We start from the raw sequence: 21,391 nt of genomic DNA, 5'->3' as shown, positions 1-21,391 counted from the left end.
ACTCCTGTTATTTCAACATCTGTCTTTGTGTAAATAAATGAAAAAACAAACAAAAGATGCTTCTGTCATAAGTTACAGCAGGATGAAACAACCTTCATGTAGTTCTTGTTTTTAACACTGCAAACCTTCTTTAGTTCTTGTGTGCTGAATATGAAAGGAAACAAATCTGTCAGTGTCCACTAACTGTCAGGGAAAAGCCAGATAAAAACACTGTGGGGTCTTTTGGGACACGTGCTGGTTGGGTTTACTCATAGATATCAGAAATGATCTGTTCTGTATTCAAAGGATACACGAAGGACGTTTGTATTAAATGCAATATAGCGACTGATCATATGCTGGTTTCTTTGGGGGCTTTTCACCACCATGTTACACAAATCCAGTTTCTAACTGAAAAGAAAATCCTTCACCATTTTCTAATCAAATTCCCTGGTTTCCCATGTCAGAGATGTCATGGCTGAAAGGATCATCGCATATTGAGCTCAAAGCTAAACTCTTGTGTAGGGCCTCTTTCCATGTTGCACCATTCATTTTAAAAAGTCCTGGTAACAAGAGACAGAGGTGACTTGATGTATTACAGTTACTTCCCAATTTACAGAAATGATGTGACTTCTGACATTTTCCTAGCAGGAAATGTGCTACTGTGGGACACTGAAAGAACAGCAAGGCACGTTTTGTTTTAATAACTTTTCTTTACTTCATTTGTATGAACTAGGTTTACCTTACAAAATCTTATACTGTATATAATGTTTTATGTTTAATTCATGTCAATGTCAGCTCGTGTTTACTCGGGTGAGCAGTACCGGCCCACAAAGAGAATGCTCTTGGTGGGTTTATGTCGGATGAAGAAGATGAAGGGATGGTCGGCAACAAACTCAGCGGGAATCGTTATAGAGCGGACTTCCATGTCAACCCCAGTGGCAGCAGCAGCCTCAGCTCCTTCTTCATTTACATCCACGAAAGCCTTGTGGACAACTTTGGACACTATCAGGTCATTTGCTTGAGACATTCCTAGTAGATGAAGAGCCCAGAAATCAGTTGTTTTATTCTTTAACAGATGATGTTTTGCAGTTTTTGTGCTCTCAATATAACTGTATAATTGATTCAGTGTGTCTCATTGGTGCAATATTTCTCACCAGAGAAGTCTCTCTTGTAGATGTCAAAAGCGTTCTCCATTCCCATGTTGGTCAGGATTTTCTCCAAGTCATACTTCTCCTCCATCTTAAATCGAGGGAGCTTGACATCAACCTCGTTGGGGCTCATCATGTCTGGGCGAGTCCAGTCCACAAAGTTCTGATAGGTCAGCTCCTTCTCCAGCTGTGTGGATACAGTGTCACTAGCTTGTCTGATTGAAACTGGACATTAAAGTACTGGTAAGTGCATCTTACCTTTTCCAAGCCTGTGGTATCATCTTCTATGTCATTAGGCAGGAATATGAGCATGCTGAGGTCATTTCCTTTATACGGCATCTCAAGAATCTGTCCAGAAACATTGTTTTTATTTATTACTCCATCAAAGATGATCTGACTTCCTAATCTAGAAATTTAGGCTGATATTTGTAAAAGACAAGTTTTAGATCATGCTGGTGAAATCCTGTAATAAGCTGAAAGTGATGGATGTTACCTTGCAGTTGGCCTCAGGAATGGTCGCAAAAGGAAATTTACTTTTCTGCTGCATCATCTTCACCGGCTTAGTGTCGTTCTGAAAAATAGGGGAGACAAGAGAAATGTTTTTTGTGTTTAGTCTCAAAATGATCTCAAAAAGTTCTGTCATGGTTTTATTCCAGCCATTGAGTGGATTTGGATGTAGAGCACACGTCACAACACAATTTGTTCTTGTTAGCCGAAGTTTGTGATGTGCTGTTGTTTGAGATTTATTTGAGAACTTATTGGATATTACATGAATAATAAACTGCATTGCATAACTGCATAAAGTTGGAAAGTGATCGTCCTAAAAGCACGATTTTATCCCCTCAGAGCTCCAGGCTTTATGTTCTCATTCAGCAAAATCCACAGCTCGTTTGTAGTATGACAGATCAAAGTATAACTGCACCATCCTATGCTGCCTTTCTGCACTGTTACCTTGTTCAGTCGAAACTGCACATCAGCAGTCTTCTCCTCCTTAAACTGCGTGTTCCAGCTGCCCTTGAAGTAAATGGCATTCACGAGAACCAGCTTCGTCAGGCTACCCACTGCATCCTGGCTTAGCAAGTCCTTGATTTTATCTGGTAAAAAGAATTTATGAAAACTATTAACTATTACCAAAGATGCACTAGTTACTGTACAACATCTTCAGCTATAAAATCAGAAAACAGGGCAACAGCAAGATGGTTTTTATTTTAAAAAAAGGGGGAAAAAGCTTTATGATCAGTATAACAGGGAACAAAAAACAAAAATTCAAGCGTAGGCTTGAAGCCACTCAGGAGGTTGTTAGCGGGGGTGACGCGATGCTTCTGGTATGCATGAATTAATTAAACAGTCCAATAACTCCAGCAGTACTTATCTTGTCCTTTTTGGTCTTTGTTCCAAACATTTTAAGATAAAAGCGCAGCGGTCACAAACGTTTTGCCTTCTTATGATTAACAACACACCTGACGCTGATTACGTGCGTCCACCTTAAATACCTTACATAAACCTACCATACAGAAACTTAAAAAGGTGGAATCCTCAGTGGTGCTTGGTGCCACACCCTCAGGGACTTTAATGTTATATAAAAACACTGACAGCTCAATATCTACCTCAGTCACTCTCCCTGATCCAGCTGAGTCACCAATAGGAAAAATCTGCTTTTCACAGGAACTTGGTAACAGCAATAAGAGAATACGTAGTTTATTCCAAGAAGATATCGTCTCTCTCCCATATATAACATCTTATTGGAACCGATATGTTCCAGATATCAAGTGGAAGACAGTCTGGATGGTCCCCCATAAATATTTGATTGTAAATAAGGTGAAAGAAGTCTCATTTAAAATTCTACATAAATGTTATCCAGCCAGTCACTACATGGTAAAATTTAAAAGGGACATAAATACTAATTGTACTTTCTGTGGGGATCATCCAGAAACTGTGACGCATCTTTTTTGGTACTGTTCTTTTACACAGAGATTCTGGAAGGAATTTAGCAGGTTTGTTATTGTCCATATTTTAAGGGAGTTTTCTTTACGATGGGAAAATGTTTTATTCTGTTTGTTTAAGTTCCCCAAGAAGTATGAGAAATGTTTTTTATGATGAATTTGTTCATACTTTTAGCTACATTTTTTATCCATAAATGTAAGTTTACTAACAAAACACCATATTTCTGTCATTATTTTAAGGATGTGGAAATGTACATACAATCAATATCAGACTCCACCAACACAAAGGCTCTCAAAACAATACATGTATGTGTATTCTTATAATTGTTACCTTTTTCTTTTACCCTTGGCTTTTTGTGTTCATGTTCTGTTGTTTTGTATACTTCATCTGTTCGTATGTTGTATACTCATTGTTTATTAAATAAAGTTTAAAAAAAGAAAAAAAAAGAAACTTAAAAAGGTTACCTCTAGCGGCAACATGAGGTATCAACCCAAAAATGGCTCCTACAAAAATAATGGGATTAAGATTGTCTCATTTCCAGCAGGTGGCACCACAGTCCTATAACCCTCATAGAAAGTCCTTGTATCCTATTATTATAGATGGTAGATTTATAAATGGCCTGTATTTGTATCGCGCTTTTATAAAAACAATGAATGAATTTCCTGCTGCACTTAAGATAATATAAAGATATAGAATCAATAGCAGCCAATCCTAAATGGGCCTGAAAAATAAAAATATGTTAAAGACACAAGTGATCAAAGTAGAAGTACCCATCACATAATATAATAAGAATAGAAGAATTGGCCTGCTATTTACAGCAACATACTGCTGTGATGGTTTTATTAATAGCATGAAACCAAACAGTAAAACCCAGAGATAGTGCTGCTTAATACTGAATAGAAATTAGACTGGAAGAACTGGAAACAGAAAATAATGTGGACGGTGGACAATCCGGTAATAATGTCTCAACTGAACACAACACAACTGATCCCCAAGGATTTACAGTGGAGATCATTTAAAGTTACATTATGCTTACCTTGTGTCTGCTTCTCCACCCAGCTGCTGATGTGGACCCTGGCCTCCTCTGCATTTCCTTTGAAGTCCACAGACTCGAGCTCAGCGTTGTAATGCTTTTTGGTGCCTTTTAAAAATTCCTGGAATTGTGAAAATAAGTCACTCGAAACAGATTCAACAAACTACGGAGACTTCAATCAAGTTCAGTCACTGTGTTAAAACATTTTCAGTCCTTTGGATGCAGTTGAAGCTTGAACTAACCAGTCAGCCTTTGTCTAATAAAAGATTAAAGCAAATAGCTTGTTGGATGCCAATTTAAGTAGCCAGCATAGAAAAATACACAGATTGTGGGTAAGCTGGTTTGTAACGTTTCGGTTCAGATGGCGGCAGTTTTTGCTGACAAAAGTAAGTTTTAGTATTTCTAAGTATTAATAAATTACTGTTTTACTTCTTTATATATTTCTTTATACTATTTGCAAATATTTTAAAAGTTTAATCTGCTGTGATGACTGGAACACAAAGGAGAGAAATGGTGCCTTGTCTCTTGTTATGAACTGTAAATAGCTAAGTGCTTAGAGCAGCTGGTCCTAGCACACTTCAAATCCTGTCTCCCCCCCACCCTGGACCCCCACCAATTTGCATACCGCCAGAACAGGAGCACAGAGGATGCAGTCTCCATCGCACTGCACTCTGTCCTCTCACACCTGGACAACAACAACACCTACGCCAGAATGCTGTTTATAGACTTCAGTTCAGCATTCAATACAATCCACCCCTCACAACTCATCAGGAAACTGACAGACCTGGGCATCAGTTCCCTCATCTGCAAATGGTTACTGGACTTCCTGACCAACCGCCCCCAACATGTCCGGCTGGATAACCACTGCTCATCTACCATCACAATGAACACCGGTGTACCACAAGGCTGTGTGATGAGCCCTTTCCTCTACTCCCTCTTCACCCACGACTGCAGACCTGCTGATGGTTCCAACACCATCATTAAGTTTGCAGATGACACCACGGTGATTGGCCTCATCAGTGACAACGATGAGGCCGCCTACAGGGAGGAGGTGGATCGTCTGGCTGAGTGGTGCGACACAAACAACCTGCTGCTTAACACCGAGAAGACCAAGGAGCTCATCGTGGACTACAGGAGGAATGCTGACCCACATCCACCCATCCACATTAAGGGGACGGCTGTGGAGCGTGTGAGCAGCTTCAAGTTCCTGGGAGTCCACATCTCCGAGGATCTCACCTGGACGACCAACTGCTCCAAGCTGGTCAAGAAGGCTCACCAGCGCCTCTTCTTCTTGAGGACTCTGAGGAAGAACCACCTGTCCTCAGACATCCTGGTGAACTTCTATCGCTGCACCATCGAGAGCATCCTGACCAACTGTATAACAGTCTGGTACGGGAACTGCTCTGCCTCGGACCGGAAGGCGTTGCAGAGGGTCGTGAAAACTGCCCAGCGCATCGCCGGAGCACCACTTCCTGCCATAAAGGACATCTACAGGAAGCGGTGTCTGAAAAGGGCTGGGAAAATCATCAAAGACCCCAGTCACCCATCACATGGACTCTTCACCCTCCTGCCCTCTGGGAGGCGCCACAGGAGCCTCCGGACTAAGACCACCAGGTACCGGAACAGCTACTTCCCCACAGCTGTCAGACTCCTGAACTCTGCCTCCTGACATCTGACCCACGTTAAACTCATGCACTGAACATACACACCCCCACAATGGACAACTGTACCCTCAAACACACAATAATAACATGGAGTGAACCACCACTCACAACCACTAGCACTTTATATAGCCTCTGTAGAAACTATCTACACCCTCACTTATCTTAACTGCACTACTGTATAGCTCTGTGTAAATAATCATTCTGTACATTCAATAATCTTTAATCCTACAACTGTTTACAACTTGCATAGTTGCCGGGGATTCCCATGATGCATTGAGTTTTTCCTTTCCAGTCACCTTTCTCACTCACTATGCATTAATAGACCTCTCTGCATTGAATCATATCTGTTATTAACCTCTGTCTCTCTTCCACAGCATATCTTTATCCTGTTTTCCTTCTCTCACCCCAACTGGTCGCAGCAGATGGTCCTGCCCCTCCCTGAGCCTGGTTCTGCTGGAGGTTTCTTCCTGTTAAAGGGGAGTTTTTACTTCCCACTGTCGCCCAAGTGCTTGCTCATAGGGGGTCATATGATTGTTGGGTTTTTCTCTGTATCTGTAACCGGAAGGTCGCCGGTTCGATCCCCGGGCTCTCTGTCCTGGTCGTTGTGTCCTTGGGCAAGACACTTTACCCTACGGCCTACTGGTGTTAGCCAGAGGGGCCGATGGCGCGATATGCCAGCCTCGCTTCTGTCAGTCTGCCCCAGGGCAGCTGTGGCTACAACCGTAGCTTGCCTCCACCAGTGTGTGTGAATGTGAGAGTGAATGAATAATGGCTTGTAAATGTAAAGTGCTTTGGGTGCCTTGAAAAGCGCTATATAAATCCAATCCATTATTATTATCTATGAAGCGCCTTGAGGCGACTTTTGTTGTGATTTGGCGCTATATAAATAAAATTGAATTGAATTGAATTATCTGAGGAAGAAGCAGAGTTGGTTTGTTTCCAGCTGAAATCATCCAGGCTCAGGAATTTGAATCGATCCACATCACTTCTGCTTGAACTAGAGAACATGAGTGTCGACTTACATTTGGTCTGTGAGACACATGTCATAGTGACAGTATTTGGGTTAATATGGCATTACTCACCCTGGTCGCATTTCTTCAATATCAGGCACCAAGTTCAGGAACTCGTTCTTTGCAGCCCGCGCAAGGTAGGAGGTCTCCAGAGTGGGAACCATCGGGAAGTTTTCACAGTCTGAGCAGGAGGGACTGGAGGCACGTGAGCTGTTCTCAGGGGTCCTTTAACACAAATCACACCAAGTTAGAATCAAATAGATAACCTGTCAATAACCGTTTGCAGATCGAGGTCAATGTTCCTAAAAATATGTTTACTTCTGGCCCATGGAGCCACAGCGCGAGTCCGACAGAGAGGGGCAGGTAGAGGAAGGGGTGAGGGTGGCACTGCTGAAGCTCGTCACGGATGGATCACGTCCGATCGGTGAGATGAGAGAAAGCTGAAGTGAAACAACAGCAGGATGAGGTAGACGTCAATATAGGAACTCCCTGATGTGACACAGAAAGGCTATTTTTTTATTTCTTTGTATTATTTCTCACCTTGCAGTCACTGATGCTGTTCACCAGCTGGTTGTATTCAGTATTGAAGGTGTGTGTCAGAAGGCGCAGGCACTACAACACAACAGGAACAAGACCGATCAGCTCCGAGCAGAGAAGGAAGAAGGCAGCAACAAGAACGCCCACTAAGCCCACGTTTTTCTCACCTTGGTGCCAGCTCCTTCTCACGCTTTCAAAGGTGGTGCTGGAGATCTGCGAGGAGGCGGAGGTGGACGTGGACAGAGTGCTGGAGCTCACGCTGGGGGACAGAGACTCACTCAGGGACTTGGTGGTGGGAGCTGTTCCCACGGGAGCCGCCTCTCCCAGAAGGTGACGGGTCTTTTCCACCTGGAAGAAAGATGGGGGCTAATGTGAGGTAGGGAGAAGAGGGGACGTTAGTCATGTAAAGGCCATAGGTGAGGGTAGGGACGTAGATCGACCGGTAAATTGAGAGCTTCGCTTTTACACTCAGCTCCCTCTTCACCACGACGGACCGGTGCAGCGTCCGCATTACTGCAGCTGCAGCCCCAATCCGTCTGTCGATCTCCGGCTCCCTTCTCCCATCACTCGCGAACAAGACCCCGAGATACTTGAACTCCTCCACTTGGGGCAGGAACTCATCCCCGACTCATCCTATATTTCCGTTTTTATATTTCTAATGTTTGCCTTGTTTTCTTCACTGTCTAGTCTGCCTCTGTCTTGCCTGTATGGATGCATTTACACCGAAATGTCCCCAACAAAGGATGTTTTAATTCACCACTATTCCAGTGAAACACGAGTCTCCCATCTTCCTGCTACCAGTCTGGAGTTTTTGTTCACCAAAGCACACACCAACTTCATACTGACGGACAGATCACTGCCCTTTTGCCGCCTTGTCTGACCGTGTTTTGTGGCTGTGGTTCACTTCACCTCACTCTTCCCCATTCTTGTCATTAAATCAGGCTGTTCTGCAACCATGGCAGCCATTCACTCTATGGCTTTATTCATGGTGTATTTTACCCCTTCACCAAAGGCCGTTCTCGTTTCCAACATTATATTTGCAGTGTTCGTCTATCTATCAATATCTGCGGAGTATTTTTTTAACGAGTATCCCATTTTCTAAAGCACAGCATGTAAAGGGTAGCTCGGTTAGCAGGATGCTAGCATGTAGCGCTTAGTGAGACACGCCTCAGACGAGTTGAGCAAAGACCCCGTCTGTGTACTTTATACGTGAGCAACGGATTTAAATAAAATTAAGGTTTCAAAAGACAAACTTGAAGATAAAAAAATATATATATATACTCACCGGAGAGCCGCCAGGGTTTGCCGCTGCCATCTTGGCGCTCCTAAATTCAAAACTGCCTCTGCAGTCAGGCAGGGGAGGCGTGGAAATTGTCTTTGAGTTAGTCAAACGTTTTCCTTAGTTCGAGTAGATGATAAAAAAAAATAATAATAATAAATGGGATTTTAAGTAGGACTAGGCGTTCTGTAATGATCTCTATTTAGGAGAAAAACTTAATCACTCACCTTTAAACAGCTCTCTTTTAGGAGACACACTGCTGGCTAACGGTGTCATGTGATCAAACAGCGTAATTTAATTGGCTGAGAGCCACTCGACTCGATCTGGTGCTGATTGCTCTGGCTTGGGTCATTAAAGTTCATCACTTTTGCAGTTGAATTTTTGCAGGTGAATTTTTTTCAGGTGAATTTTTGCAGGTGAATTTTTTTCAGGTGAATTTTTGCAGGTGAATTTTTGCAGGTGAATATTTTTGCAGGGAAATTTGGAGGATAAAAATTCAGTGTCATAAATTCAATGTCTAAAAATACTTGAATTCTGATGATACTATATTTCTTCCACACTGAGTTTTTCGACATCTGTGAACTACTAGACAGTCATTCAATTAAAAAATAATATTAAATAAATAAAACTAATAAATAAAAAATACACACATCTTACTGATCTCTGCAGTCAGTAACATTACACATAAAATTCAAACATAATAGCAATTGTATAAACACACACACAAACACGCCTTTAAAATTTAAAGGCGTGAAATTGGACGGTCTAGTTCTGATTAGCGTCACCGCTGTCTCGGTGGAGTTTAATAAACTCGGCCGTCTGCTTCTTGCTATCTAAAATATAACCAGACACTGGTGTAAATTCTCGACTGTCTCATACTTCTGTTTAATAAGTTTTCTGTTTGACGTTTAGTCAGCTGTGTGAAAACCAAGGAGGAACCCACCCGGGGGATTAATAGTTTTATTTTATCTAATCTAATAACTTTAATCTCAGCCAAACCGATTTACTCACGAACAAACAAAACACTGAAAAAAGCCCAACAATAACATTTTTAGGTTGTCTAAGTGACTTATATATTACGTTTAACCCGAGCAGCGAAACTCCGCGGTGATCTGAAAATGATGTGCCGGGAGTTGTGCCGTTCTCGGCCGCATCAGTAACCCTCGAGCTCCCGGCTAGCTGTCGAGCTGGTGGGTAGCAGATGCCTCTGAAAACGTCGAAGCACTTTTGCAAATATGGGATATCTTGATAAACCGAGCAGATATTTGATGTTTACACAACTACTTTCTCGCCTGAAAATATGTTAAAAGTTTATTTTGTGACCCAGAAAGATTAGTATGAGTAATTTTAAAACTTAGTAGCGGCCGCCATTGCTGGAAACTGGAGTTTGGCTGGGCCGCGCTATGAATTCTGGGATATGGTAGTAATTTGGACAGCCTTCGGCGCGTCGCTGTGACGTAATCGGTCTACAAATGCGGCCTCAGGAGGATGCAGCCCATGAATTTGGACATGTCCAGAGTATAATCGCAGCCTTTGCGGTTAGAAAATTGCACTTGATCATGTCGCGATATTATCGCAAATGCGATATATCGTTCAGCCCTAAAGTAGAATGGGAGGCAGAGTCTTCAGTTTTCAGGCCCCTCGTCTGTGGAACCAGCTTCCAGTTTGGATTCGGGAGACAGACACTATCTCTACTTTTAAGATTAGGCTTAAAACTTTCCTTTTTGCTAAAGCATATAGTTAGGGCTGGACCATGTGACCCTGAATCCTCCCTTAGTTATGCTGCAATAGACATAGGCTGCCGGGGGATTCCCATGATGTATTGAGTTTTTCCTTTCCAGTCACCTTTCTCACTCACTATGTGTTAATAGATCTCTCTGCATTGAATCATATCTGTTATTAACCTCTGTCTCTCTTCCACAGCATGTCTTTTACCCTGTCTTCCTTCTCTCACCCCAACCGGTCGCAGCAGATGGCCCCGCCCCTCCCTGAGCCTGGTTCTGCCGGAGGTTTCTTCCTGTTAAAACTGAGTTTTTCCTTCCCACTGTCACCAAAGTGCTTGCTCATAGGGGGTCATATGATTGTTGGGTTTTTCTCTGTATCTATGAAGCGCCTTGAGGCGACTTTTATTGTGATTTGGCGCTATATAAATAAAATTGAATTGAATTAATGTTTTATCAGTTTATTTTATAATCTGTGGAAATGTGAGTGCAGAGAACCACCATCAATAGCCTTAAACTGCTGTAAAGCTTTGTATTTTTTCATTGTGCATTTTTTTGGTCAGACTAAATATGAATGAAGACATAATTTTGTGGGTTAGAAAATTAAGAAAAAAAATTACAAAACCTTCACAAAAATACTTGACTTTAAATTACAAGTAGTACTTGGAGTATTGAAATTTATAACTACTGTAAACTTCATCAAGTGGAAACATTAAAAGTCACTTCACACTTCACAATAACCAGATACTGAAGAATTTACTCACTGTTTCAAGATAGGATCCTGATAAATCGGGAGGAGGTGAGCTCCACCCGTAGGCCTGATTTTCAGCACGGAGCTGCTTCACTTTGCTATGGAGGTAACGTATAAGCTTAAAGGAAGCCATGTCTGAGGAGCTGTGATGGGAGTTCAGAGCTTGGAGGGAGGGAGAGCTGAGAGATTTCTGGTATTCCTTAAAAGAAAAATGATACCAGGATTTTTCTTAATAGCATAAACAATGAGTAAGGACACAAACGTTTTGGGTTTCACACAGGAAGCGCAAACCATTTACCATTTCTTCCTCAGGTCTTTCAGGCTCCCTCTGCCTAACATCTTGTGGTCTTGGTGCCTTCCTAGAAAAAGCAAACCTGAATTTGGTTGGTTGTTGGGTAAATAACATAACTGCATGAACATCTGTTGTATATGTATAATGTTAGATCTATGGTCTAAGCATCGCATCACATTGAGTTGAGGTGAGATCATGCTCTTGTACAGCTGGTTAGTATAACATCGATTTACCAAGACACAAAATTACCTGCCCCTTAACAACTTTGCCTGGCACCTGTGGGATGACAAAAGTTAGCACAAAAACTGTATACATGTCACAGTATTGTTTGATTCAAGATCAGCAGCTTTGGGAAATTATTGCAACACAAAAAGAAAAATATGACCTGGCTGCATTCTGGGTTTAGTTTGGAGGATGCCATTTTTGTTTTGAGCACGTTACCGTTCCAGTTCAGCCGTCAACTCTTCTTCAAACTTGAGTGCCAGGCGAGCTGCGGTCTGTCCCTTCCACTCAGCCATGCTCCTCTGAACCTGCCTGAGCTCAGAGTCTTTGGCCTTCAACTGCTTGCGGAGACATGCTGCCACTCCTCCTCTGCCTTGAACTCCTCCATCACTCATGTGAACCCATTTTAAGCTGCTCAACTCCTCAATGTGTTCCTGCAAAAATGTCACAGGGAGTTAAATTTCCTCTAATGCTATGCGTGTGTGTTTTGTCTAAGCATGTGGGTTCAGACCTGAATGAGTCGTTCCTTTAAAAAATTCAAAGCTTGATCTCTCTCCAGCCTCAGCTGTTGCCTCTGGATGCTCAGTTCTTGCTCCTGAAAAATGGGAGATTTTTACTGAATATGTCCATATAAACATTTAGCGTGCTGTAAAGTTCAAATGATACCTTTTCTTTTCTCAGCTGCTCGTTGGTTTGTTTCCGTGAGTCTAGCTTTTGGTGCAGTTGGCTAATAAAAGCCTTCAGCTGCTCTCGTAGTGTTTTTAGGTTCATAAAAGCCTCAGCTACTGTGAAACTGCAAATGACAAAGATATGTGCATTACAAGCCAATTACAAACAAGCTGTGAAGACTGGGCATAAAATTATACCTGGGAGGTAGTTTTCCAGCACTTTGTTTGGCTTGACTTTGCTCCACTAACAGGCTGAGATGCTGGCACTCTGCTGCTAGCTGCTCGGTCCAGTGTTGGTGTTGCTGCTCCATCTCAGATGTGATTTGGTTATGGCTGCTCTCCCTTTCTTCTAGCATCACCCGGAGCCTGTCTGCCTCTTTAACTGCCAGCTGGACATCCTTCTCGAGCTGCAGAACTGTCCTATGACTCTGCCATGATTACAGAGCACACCAGGTCAACTTTTCTAAGATGTCACATCACATCTAGAGTTTGAACATGTGGTTTCACTGCACCTGCGCCATCTGTAGCTCCGCCTGGTGCTCCTCTTTCAGTGACTTGCAAATTGCAGCCAACTGTGTACAGTTTTCCTTTTCCAGCTCCTGCAGTTTCTTAGAGATAAAAGCAAAATCATACAAACATGGAAAGAAAATGTATTTAGATTTATCTAAGTGGAAGATCCCTTACTGTTTTTAGTTCCATGACCTGATGTTGAAGAGCTAATGCTTTACTCTTCTCTTTCTGCATTTCGCTCCTCAAACTTTCCAGGAGCTTTTCATTCTGCTCTTCCAGTATCCCACGCTGCACCTCCAGAGCTTCCATTTTTTCTGCCTCCCACTTCCTCCTCTCCTCCTTCACTGCTTTGTACACCTAAATGGGAAAAGAGAGCATTCTGTTCATACCATCCAATTATGTTAGAAAGGTTGCATATGTTAGTCAAAGGATTATCAGTACCTTTTCCGATGCTTCTACATGCAACTCCTCTTCATGTTTCTTTACCTCTTCCTTCTGCTGTTGCAGAGATTTCTGTAGCTTAATTAATTCTTCTTCTTTTAGCTACAAAATTAAGAGAGGACGACCTCTTAGAAGTAACCTTACAAAGTATTTTACTAGTAGTATAATATGTAGTGCAATAACGTTAATGATGGCATGCCACCCAACATAAAATGTATGCATTTATGACACTACAGAATACCTGAGATACAACCCCTCACCAAACAGTTCTCTAGTCTGTACTTTCAAAGGAATACTTTTTTTTTTTTTTAGCCTGAATATGAACTGAGGAGAAATCAGTAACCTGTCACAATAAACCTTTTGGGCTTGCTGTTAATAATATAAACATATTAGTAAAGTTACTTATAGAACAAGAAAAAAGGATTTGTAGCACTTACCATTATACTGTGGGCGTGCTCTTCAACTTCCTTCAGGGTTTTGTGGTGCTGCATTCTCAAGTGCTGTTGCTCCACCTTCAGTCCATCTCGTTCTGCTTGTAAGGCACTGCATTGCTCCTGGAAATCTAGGAGCTGCAGCTCTTTGTGGGCCAACATTTTCTCCAGAGTTACCACCCTGATCTTATGTTCTCCCACCTCACCCTGCAGCCCACTCACTCGAGCCTCCAGTGCCTAACAGGAAAAGAGACAGCAACAGTAACAAACACACACACACACACACACACACACACACACACACACACACACAGTATATTTATGTTAAAAAAAAAAAAAAAAAAAAAAAAAAAAGCTACCTCAATCTGCCCCTTTTTCTGCATCTGTTTTTCTTCCAAACAAGCACATCTGTTTCTCAGTGACGTCTCTGCTTCTGTGGCCCTTTGGAGCTCTTCACAAGTCTCTTCCAATTTCTGCTCCAAAAGGAAAATATATTCAGAGACATTTTAAAAAAGACACTAAATCTGCCTTTACTCAAACAAAAATGGATTCTGTCTGTTAAATTTCATTCAGCACCCTCACTGAAATTGAGATCCCAATGATAAAGAAGCCCAAAATAAAATTGTAAAATGATAAATCCACAACTTTATGATTAAAGTTTAGATTCTCCATTTGGATTGTTGAAGATCATAAATATTTCTGTTCGTAAAGTGAATGCAGACTATAAAAAGAAAAGCACAATTTAATGTAATTTCATGTTTACATGTATAAAAAATGAGTCCCATTAAACCAAAAAATATTTTTAGTTATAACTTTGTATTTTTGGAGTTACTACATAGTCTATAAACAGCCTATGATACCTCTTGCATGGACTCCAGCTTTTCTCTGGCACGTCGCTGCTCAGCAAACAGTTCTGTTTTGGCATTATCCAGCTGTCTTTCCATTTCTTCCTGCTCCAGCACCGACATTATGACATTGTTCTGTTTATTGAACAATAAAAAGAGAAAGTGATGACATAAGAACAAAATTAAACCAAGGACTGAACCACTAACTACAGGATTAGGTTTGTTTTTTTACTGCTTTGAAGCAGGATCCATCCTTTGGAGTCTGTTTACACAGACGCTGAACTGTAAAATCTTCCTGGGTGTCTCTGTGCTGGAGAAGACATGATTCTTTCTGCCTCAGCATCTTCTGTAGCTGCCAGCTACCATGGCTGCAGCAAAATGATGTTTTATCAATAAAGAAAACTCTCCTTTATGCAGACAAATATTATGTTGATGTTGGCCGTGTTAATGCACATGGCTCTGAATGAGACAGTTAGTAGGAGGAGATTTTATACCCAACAGACTTCCTCTCTGCTCTGCTGTCTCTCTGAACAGACTGCAAAGTCCTCTTCTCCTCCTCCATCTGTGCCGTCTCTGTAGTCAGTCGCTCTAACTCCTGCAAGGCATGCTGCAGCACGAACCATTACTTGTACACGTTAGTGAGTCTTCAGCAAACATTCTCCTGAAAAACATTTGAAAATGCTGGACTTTACCTTCCTTTGTTGTCTAAGTTCAGAGAGGCAGACCTCAACATCTTTTATCTGAGCCCTCTTCAACCACAGCGTCTCCTCCTCTTCCTCACATTTCTAAACCACACACAAACAAGCTAAGCACCATCTCATACATATGCATGCAAGTGAATTTATACAACCGACACAGAATAGAATAAATTTCCCCCGGAGGTTTAGTCTTACTTGTCGGAGGTCAGAGAGTCGGCCAATCACCTTGACCCATTCAGACTGCATCTTGTCCAGTGTCCTCTCAGGCCTGGACTTGCTGCTCCAGCAGCTCATTTCTTCATCTGTGTCACTAAAATAACTCGCAGGTCTGAATACACATGAGAGCAGAAGAATACACAAATCTGAAAAAGTATTTAAAAAACAAGGAGAACTTGCCCTAGGAGTATTTTTAATTTTGAGATTAAGTTTAGGTGACTGACATCTGGAATTATAGAACTTAATTTGTTAAAGTAAGTGTTCCTTCCTATTCTGCTAATTCTTAATCTATGTTTAAGGTCAGATGACATTCTTGTCTACTGTAGCTTTTAAGTTTCTTCTTTCCAGTGTTTTACATAGATTTCTTTGCACTGTTTTACTCTGATTGATATTTGGAAAGCAGTGTTGTTGCAGAACTGGGTTTTGACAGGAAGCACTTCAGAATCATCACCAGCTGACATGAAAGGTTCTTCTTCTGGGTTCATCTCTTACGCTTAAGGGCTGATATTAGGGTAATTAAAAATTTTGTGTGCTTGACGGACATTTTTTGGCATTTTTCTGTGTGCATAGAAAATATATTTGCAGAATTTTATGTGTTAGAGATACTGTTGGGTGTTTGTCCCAATGGTTAGAGCTCTAAACCCAAACTTCCCCACCATACAACCAACTATCCTACAGCACAATTGGCAGAAAGACACAACCAAATATTTAAAGGCAGATTTTAATTGGATTTTGGAAGTTATTAAAATTTTCTCTTTATTGTATTAAGAGCTTTCAGACCTTGTCCTCTTAGTGCATTACCTGTCATATTGAAGTTTCCTGAGGCTATTGTGTGTGCACTAACATAGATGCAGCTGATACTTTGATTTATTTTACCTATATGCTGTTCTCCTGTTACGTTGACAGTTACAAACAGGTCCATATGGGGATCTCTGTACTTTGGGAATAAAGACAAGAAAATTATTTTGACACTTTACTACTTTGTGTATTTTATAGTAATAAAATAGTAGTAGTCAGCTCTTACCTGATGTAGACCGAGATTCACTTTCTTCTTGTGTTGTTATGTCAGTCTGGTTGCTACACTGGCCATTAATTTCTGTGACAGACCGAATGAGAGAGTGCCATCCTAACAAGAGTGGATACTTTTTGTAGATATTATCCTTCATATTTAAAGATTTTGTAATTATCATTCATTACCCTTTAAATTTTTCAGTTTCACTTTTCAAACTCTGATATTTTGTGTCTAAACATATTTATAAACTAGTTCACTTCCATATCTTCTGTTTCTTACCGGGCCACTTGTGAATGTGCTGCCTGACTTGCTCCGTGCAGACTGTATCAAGGTCGCTGTCAATGGACACCGTGTCAAAGCTCAGCACAGGTACTCCTGGAAAAGAACCAAGCAGCCCACAATCACTATTTCAAATAAACAGAATCCCAAAAGCATCAGTGTGGTAGGCTGTGCTTGTAAATGCAAGTGTAATACAGTGTAACGTGTGTGGTACCTGCCAAGCACCTGGTCTTAGGAGAACAGCTGCTGTTGACATTTTCAGGGTCTTTTAAAAACTCTGTGCTGTGGAAGCCTGAAATGAAAAGGGAAGAAAACAGACTTATATATTAAAAAAAAAAACAAAAAAAAACTACAGCTGACAGTACACGTAAGGCGTAAAGGTGTCCTGTATTACATCTATCAATGGTTATAAAACGTTTTCATTCATACTTCTATTTGAAAAGTTAGCAATCCAGCCAAGCTAACATCAGCCTCTACTAGCACTTATGTTCATTCATTCGCGCAACTTTAAATCCATTCAACATTATTCTCCATGGTCGCACATGACTTCATGCAGTGACTCCCTGAAGCCATTGAATTCCCTGCCCCCGTTTTAGGAACCACTGCATTAGGTTATGTGTATGCTGAGTTGAAAGTTTGGCCTCAAGTCCAAAAGCTCAAATCCAGAGTTCTGGTATTTGAGTGGAGGGAGAGCATGTGATATATTTAATGCTTTGGGTATGAATTATAACCATTCATAGATGTGAGCCCATTTTTTGACTTACTACTTTAGACGAGAAGTAATAACACTCCTCAACCTATAATGGTATTCAGGCACCATTTTTGTTTTGCCAAAATGATTTTCATACAGTCAAACATCTGTAGAGAACGTGCCTTCGATCACATGTCGAACACACAGATGGACAGACATATGGCCAAAGAACAGATGGATCATTTTTCTCTCAATCCTCACCCCTTTGACTAAGCAAAGTTAAAACATGCCTGAAAGCTTATCTTTCAAAGATTCTATAGATACAGACTTGTACCACTGCTGTCATCCTCAGGCTGTGGTAATCTGCATGTCTCTGAAGCTCCTGCTTTCACACCAGCATGTGATATATTTGCTCCAGCGCTATGAGAAACACAGCTCTTCTTGTTTGGACGTGGTTGGTTTGTCAGGGAATGCTGAGGAGTGAGTGTGTCATCGCTGCTTTCCCCAGTCGTTTCTGAACCTCTTCTTTCAACATCATAAACATGTCGTTCATGTTGTTTACTTTGGTAAGCGCCGCTGTCAGAGATGTTTGTACTCCCAGTCACTTCTGCTTTATCCGACATTTGCATACTGACATCTATAAAAGTCAGTTCTACCATCTCCTCTCTGAAGCGTGTAGCAAAGTCCTCGGTGCAGATACTGTCTGAAGGAGGGCCAATTTCTTCGGCCAGCCCTCCTTCCTTGCAGGTGCCTCCAAGTAGCCTCTCCAGCCTCCAGATGACCTGCTCTCTACAAGACTCGATTTCCTCTTTGTCCCTCCTGTCTAACCTCTTTTCAGTTTTGTCACCAGTTACAGGATCTTTCGAGCAGCCCTCAGTGTTTTCTGAGGTAGAGCAGAGGAGAAGTGGTGTAAGGAAAAGTCCACTCTATTAACATTATGGTGATCAACATAGACCACACAGTCCTGTGCAAGAGTGTTAAGCCACCTCTAATTTCTTCATATTTTGCTTCAGTGATTTACTGAAAACATACATACAGTATTTAAGGCAGAAGATATAAAGAACTATTGCCCAAGACCATTTTAAAACAATTCCAAGAAAGTCTGGAAGTATAATCTAAAGAAATGAGTGTTGGATTGAGATTTTTTGCACAATACTTTACATATATATCATTTAATTATAGGCCACCTATGAAGACAACACAGGGGCCTGACCAACTCTCATATTAAGCAGCTTCATATTAAGCATGTATACATTTAGCAACATAATTTCCAAGAAAGTTGGGTTGTTGTATATTTCAATTTTAAACTTAGTTACAACTTTTTTGGAAATCAGGGTTGCATTTCTGTCGCTTGTGCTGAAAGAAAAATTATGTCACCACTAGTACTAATCATTTTCACTGTTGTAAGATATTTACCTCAGACTATAAATAAGGCCTTTTCAGTTAAAAACATTGTTAATTTAAAACTTTTCCTGTGAATAGCCCTAATATTAAAATATTACCATATCTTTGCTGCACTGCTGGGGCGCTCATCAAATCTAGACCAGACATGGGGGTACCATTTTGTTCACTTGTACTTTCCAGGCCCGTATCTTTGCCCAGAGACTGACTCCAACCAAGAGGAGCTAGAAAAATACCACACACAGAAAAAAAAGATTACATAATATTACATGGAAAACACAAACTTATAGAGCTGTTATTGTGATATAAATTACCTGCACTGCTGCAATTAAGCTCACATTTCTGGGGCAGGACCTGGATAAATTAATCATACTTGCTTATGTTATTATCATTTTTATTATCATTTTAAATTTGCCTACATGTGCACAGAGACAAACATACAAAGAAAAGTGACAATCACAGAGTCACAAACCTGCAATTGCTCAAGCTGAGCATCCATTGCATCCAGGAGGCGATCGCAGTGGTCAAATCCAAACACACTGCTATTGTCGTTAAGATCTATGAGGGCAGAGAAAAGGGGGTATATGAATGGCTGCACACATAAGAGTGAGGAATACATAATAATGCTTTTAAACCTTCAGACCAGTGTAAAGAAGTTTCTGGGGATGTTCTGCATGTCTGTCTGCTCCGTTATTGTTCCTCTCAGCCATGTCCTGCACGTGAAGACAAAAGTGCAGGCATTGAGAGACAACATAGGAGACTACACCCCCTTAGCAGTCAGGGCTAACAGGAAAGTTATAAGGAGTGTGTGGCAGTACGGTGATGGGAGGCGGGGGGTATGTTACCCAGTTGTCCAGGAAACCAAGACCACTTAGCAAGCCAAACTGACTTGAGTTGACGATAAATCCCCGGATCTCCCCGTCTGAAAATCAAGTCCAAGAGCTGTGAAAGTTACTTACAAATATCTTGAGTATTAAAGTGTCACATCTAGCTGTGACTTGTGGGACTATTTTTTCCAGCCGCAGCCAAGACTCAATCGAGCCTTTCCTATAAGCAGAGTGATATTTTCATAGTGCGAATGAGCCCACAAATCAGATGTATTGAACACAAAAGCGTCTGGCCAATCTGTCTGAAGCTCCCTGGTTAAACGTTCATGTTTCTGAGTTATCAAATGAAAACAAAAAACATCACACTGACCGCGACAAACACTCAGAACAAACTTACTTTAAGAAGACGGGCGTTTTAAGTCGATGGCGAACATGTCTCAGCGGTTCTGACTGGCACAGCTGTTGCTGTTGCCGGGAGAGTTGATTGACGGGAAATTGAGGCCGCCATGGAAACGGTCAAACAACTCGAGATACAGCAAGCTAACAGCCCTGAGGAGCCGCGCGAGCTACGGCAGTAAAAGCGGTAAACGAAGTTATTATAGTTAACAAAAACTAAATTAAAAACAGGATATTAAAAATAGTTCACTCGCATAAAAAATATTTTCTGAATTTGTAAAACCAACAAACAAAAACAAATATAGAGGTAGTGTGTTTAGCTCTAGTACGTTAGTTTGGTTAAAAATAAATTGATAGACATCCTAGACTGAGTCTACCGTTTTCATTTAAAAAAAAAAAAATCTGATACCAGATTTTCCTAAGTCTTGCCTTTGACATATAACGATAATAGTTAATAGAGTTAATAAAGACTAACAATGAAACTAATAAAAACTAAACAAGTACGAAAATCAACTCTACTAACAAACTAAACGGAATTAAAAACAGAAAGTCAAAATTATACTTATTCCATAATTATTTGAACAAAGACAATTACTTAAATATCTAAATACTAATATTTCTTGTAGTTTTACCTCTGTAAACCACTGCAGTGGTTTTAAAATCAATCAGTGTCTTGTTTTGTTTTTTCAAAAGTTTTGCATGAACTGTTTAGGAATTACAGACAATTTTGTGCACTGTCCCACCTTTTCAGAGGCTGGAAAATAATTGGAAAATGTATAAAGTTTTATGGCCAGAGGAAGTCTGTTCCCTCATATATATGTACAGTGGGGCAAAAAAGTATTTAGTCAGCCACCGATTGTGCAAGTTCCCCCACCTAAAATGATGACAGAGGTCAGTAATTTGCACCAGAGGTACACTTCAACTGTGAGAGACAGAATGTGAAAAAAAAAAATCCATGAATCCACATGGTAGGATTTGTAAAGAATTTATTCGTAAATCAGGGTGGAAAATAAGTATTTGGTCAATAACAAAAATACAACTCAATACTTTGTAACATAACCTTTGTTGGCAATAACAGAGGTCAAACGTTTACTACAGGTCTTTACCAGGTTTGCACACACAGTAGCTGGTATTTTGGCCCATTCCTCCATGCAGATCTTCTCGAGAGCAGTGATGTTTTGGGGCTGTCGCCGAGCAACACGGACTTTCAACTCCCGCCACAGATTTTCTATGGGGTTGAGGTCTGGAGACTGGCTAGGCCACTCCAGGACTTTCAAATGCTTCTTACGGAGCCACTCCTTTGTTGCCCGGGCGGTGTGTTTTGGATCATTGTCATGTTGGAAGACCCAGCCTCGTTTCATCTTCAAAGTTCTCACTGATGGAAGGAGGTTTTGGC

The 21,391-nt window shown here is 41.1% G+C and overlaps 3 protein-coding genes and 1 long non-coding RNA gene across 9 annotated transcripts in view; all 4 read right to left on the bottom strand.

The window, feature by feature from the left end:
- Positions 1-20,092, bottom strand: part of LOC146657450 (uncharacterized) — a 32,273-nt gene extending 12,181 nt beyond the window's left edge. Inside the window, exons 1-28 of one of the 6 annotated variants that reach the window (XM_085425556.1) lie at positions 19,997-20,092; positions 19,618-19,694; positions 19,416-19,485; positions 19,245-19,330; positions 19,087-19,126; positions 18,874-18,996; positions 17,700-18,254; positions 16,895-16,972; positions 16,681-16,776; positions 16,414-16,515; positions 16,266-16,326; positions 15,369-15,501; positions 15,168-15,260; positions 14,970-15,082; positions 14,708-14,843; positions 14,491-14,610; positions 13,990-14,103; positions 13,637-13,867; positions 13,200-13,301; positions 12,933-13,115; positions 12,761-12,847; positions 12,447-12,676; positions 12,247-12,373; positions 12,092-12,175; positions 11,800-12,014; positions 11,608-11,634; positions 11,365-11,425; positions 11,080-11,265 (exon numbers count right to left, since the gene is read on the bottom strand). In XM_085425556.1, coding sequence (XP_085281682.1) covers positions 11,080-11,265; positions 11,365-11,425; positions 11,608-11,634; positions 11,800-12,014; positions 12,092-12,175; positions 12,247-12,373; positions 12,447-12,676; positions 12,761-12,847; positions 12,933-13,115; positions 13,200-13,301; positions 13,637-13,867; positions 13,990-14,103; positions 14,491-14,610; positions 14,708-14,843; positions 14,970-15,082; positions 15,168-15,260; positions 15,369-15,501; positions 16,266-16,326; positions 16,414-16,515; positions 16,681-16,776; positions 16,895-16,972; positions 17,700-18,254; positions 18,874-18,996; positions 19,087-19,126; positions 19,245-19,330; positions 19,416-19,482 — 3,450 coding nt within the window. In that variant the 5' untranslated portion in view covers positions 19,483-19,485; positions 19,618-19,694; positions 19,997-20,092. Of the gene's footprint in view, positions 1-11,079; positions 11,266-11,364; positions 11,426-11,607; positions 11,635-11,799; positions 12,015-12,091; positions 12,176-12,246; positions 12,374-12,446; positions 12,677-12,760; positions 12,857-12,932; positions 13,116-13,199; positions 13,302-13,636; positions 13,868-13,989; positions 14,104-14,490; positions 14,611-14,707; positions 14,844-14,969; positions 15,083-15,167; positions 15,261-15,368; positions 15,502-16,265; positions 16,327-16,413; positions 16,516-16,680; positions 16,777-16,894; positions 16,973-17,699; positions 18,255-18,873; positions 18,997-19,086; positions 19,127-19,244; positions 19,331-19,415; positions 19,486-19,590; positions 19,695-19,996 lie in introns of all 6 variants that reach the window. The other 5 variants (XM_085425555.1, XM_085425554.1, XM_085425558.1 and 2 more) reach the window with 5 other exon arrangements.
- Positions 664-6,776, bottom strand: LOC146657453 (leukocyte elastase inhibitor-like). The gene is made up of 7 exons (XM_085425166.1): positions 6,750-6,776; positions 4,108-4,267; positions 2,079-2,221; positions 1,621-1,698; positions 1,386-1,475; positions 1,134-1,314; positions 664-1,008 (listed from the first exon to the last, which is right to left on the bottom strand). Exons 1-7 carry the CDS (start codon positions 6,774-6,776, stop codon positions 782-784), a joined length of 906 nt encoding a protein of 301 aa, XP_085281292.1. The 3' UTR covers positions 664-781.
- Positions 6,786-7,415, bottom strand: LOC146657452 (uncharacterized). Its single transcript, XR_014914060.1, has 3 exons — positions 7,319-7,415; positions 7,097-7,218; positions 6,786-7,003 (listed from the first exon to the last, which is right to left on the bottom strand). It is a non-coding gene; the product is annotated as an uncharacterized LOC146657452 (long non-coding RNA).
- On the bottom strand, positions 7,421-9,030 carry LOC146657451 (uncharacterized; the record flags this gene model as incomplete). The annotated part of the gene is made up of 3 exons (XM_085425158.1): positions 8,822-9,030; positions 8,601-8,713; positions 7,421-7,663 (listed from the first exon to the last, which is right to left on the bottom strand). Coding segments are annotated over exons 1-3 (405 nt in total), but the record flags the coding sequence as incomplete, so codon positions are not given.
- Positions 20,093-21,391: the final 1,299 nt, after the last annotated feature.

This window comes from Rhamphochromis longiceps, linkage group LG12 (genome assembly GCF_057381845.1).
Source record: "Rhamphochromis longiceps isolate RC_006_pf linkage group LG12, R_longiceps_female_GT1.1, whole genome shotgun sequence".
Lineage (NCBI taxonomy): Eukaryota > Metazoa > Chordata > Actinopteri > Cichliformes > Cichlidae > Rhamphochromis > Rhamphochromis longiceps.
The sequence above is the reverse complement of the archived record's forward strand: the minus strand, read 5'-3'. Positions and strand labels throughout refer to the sequence as shown.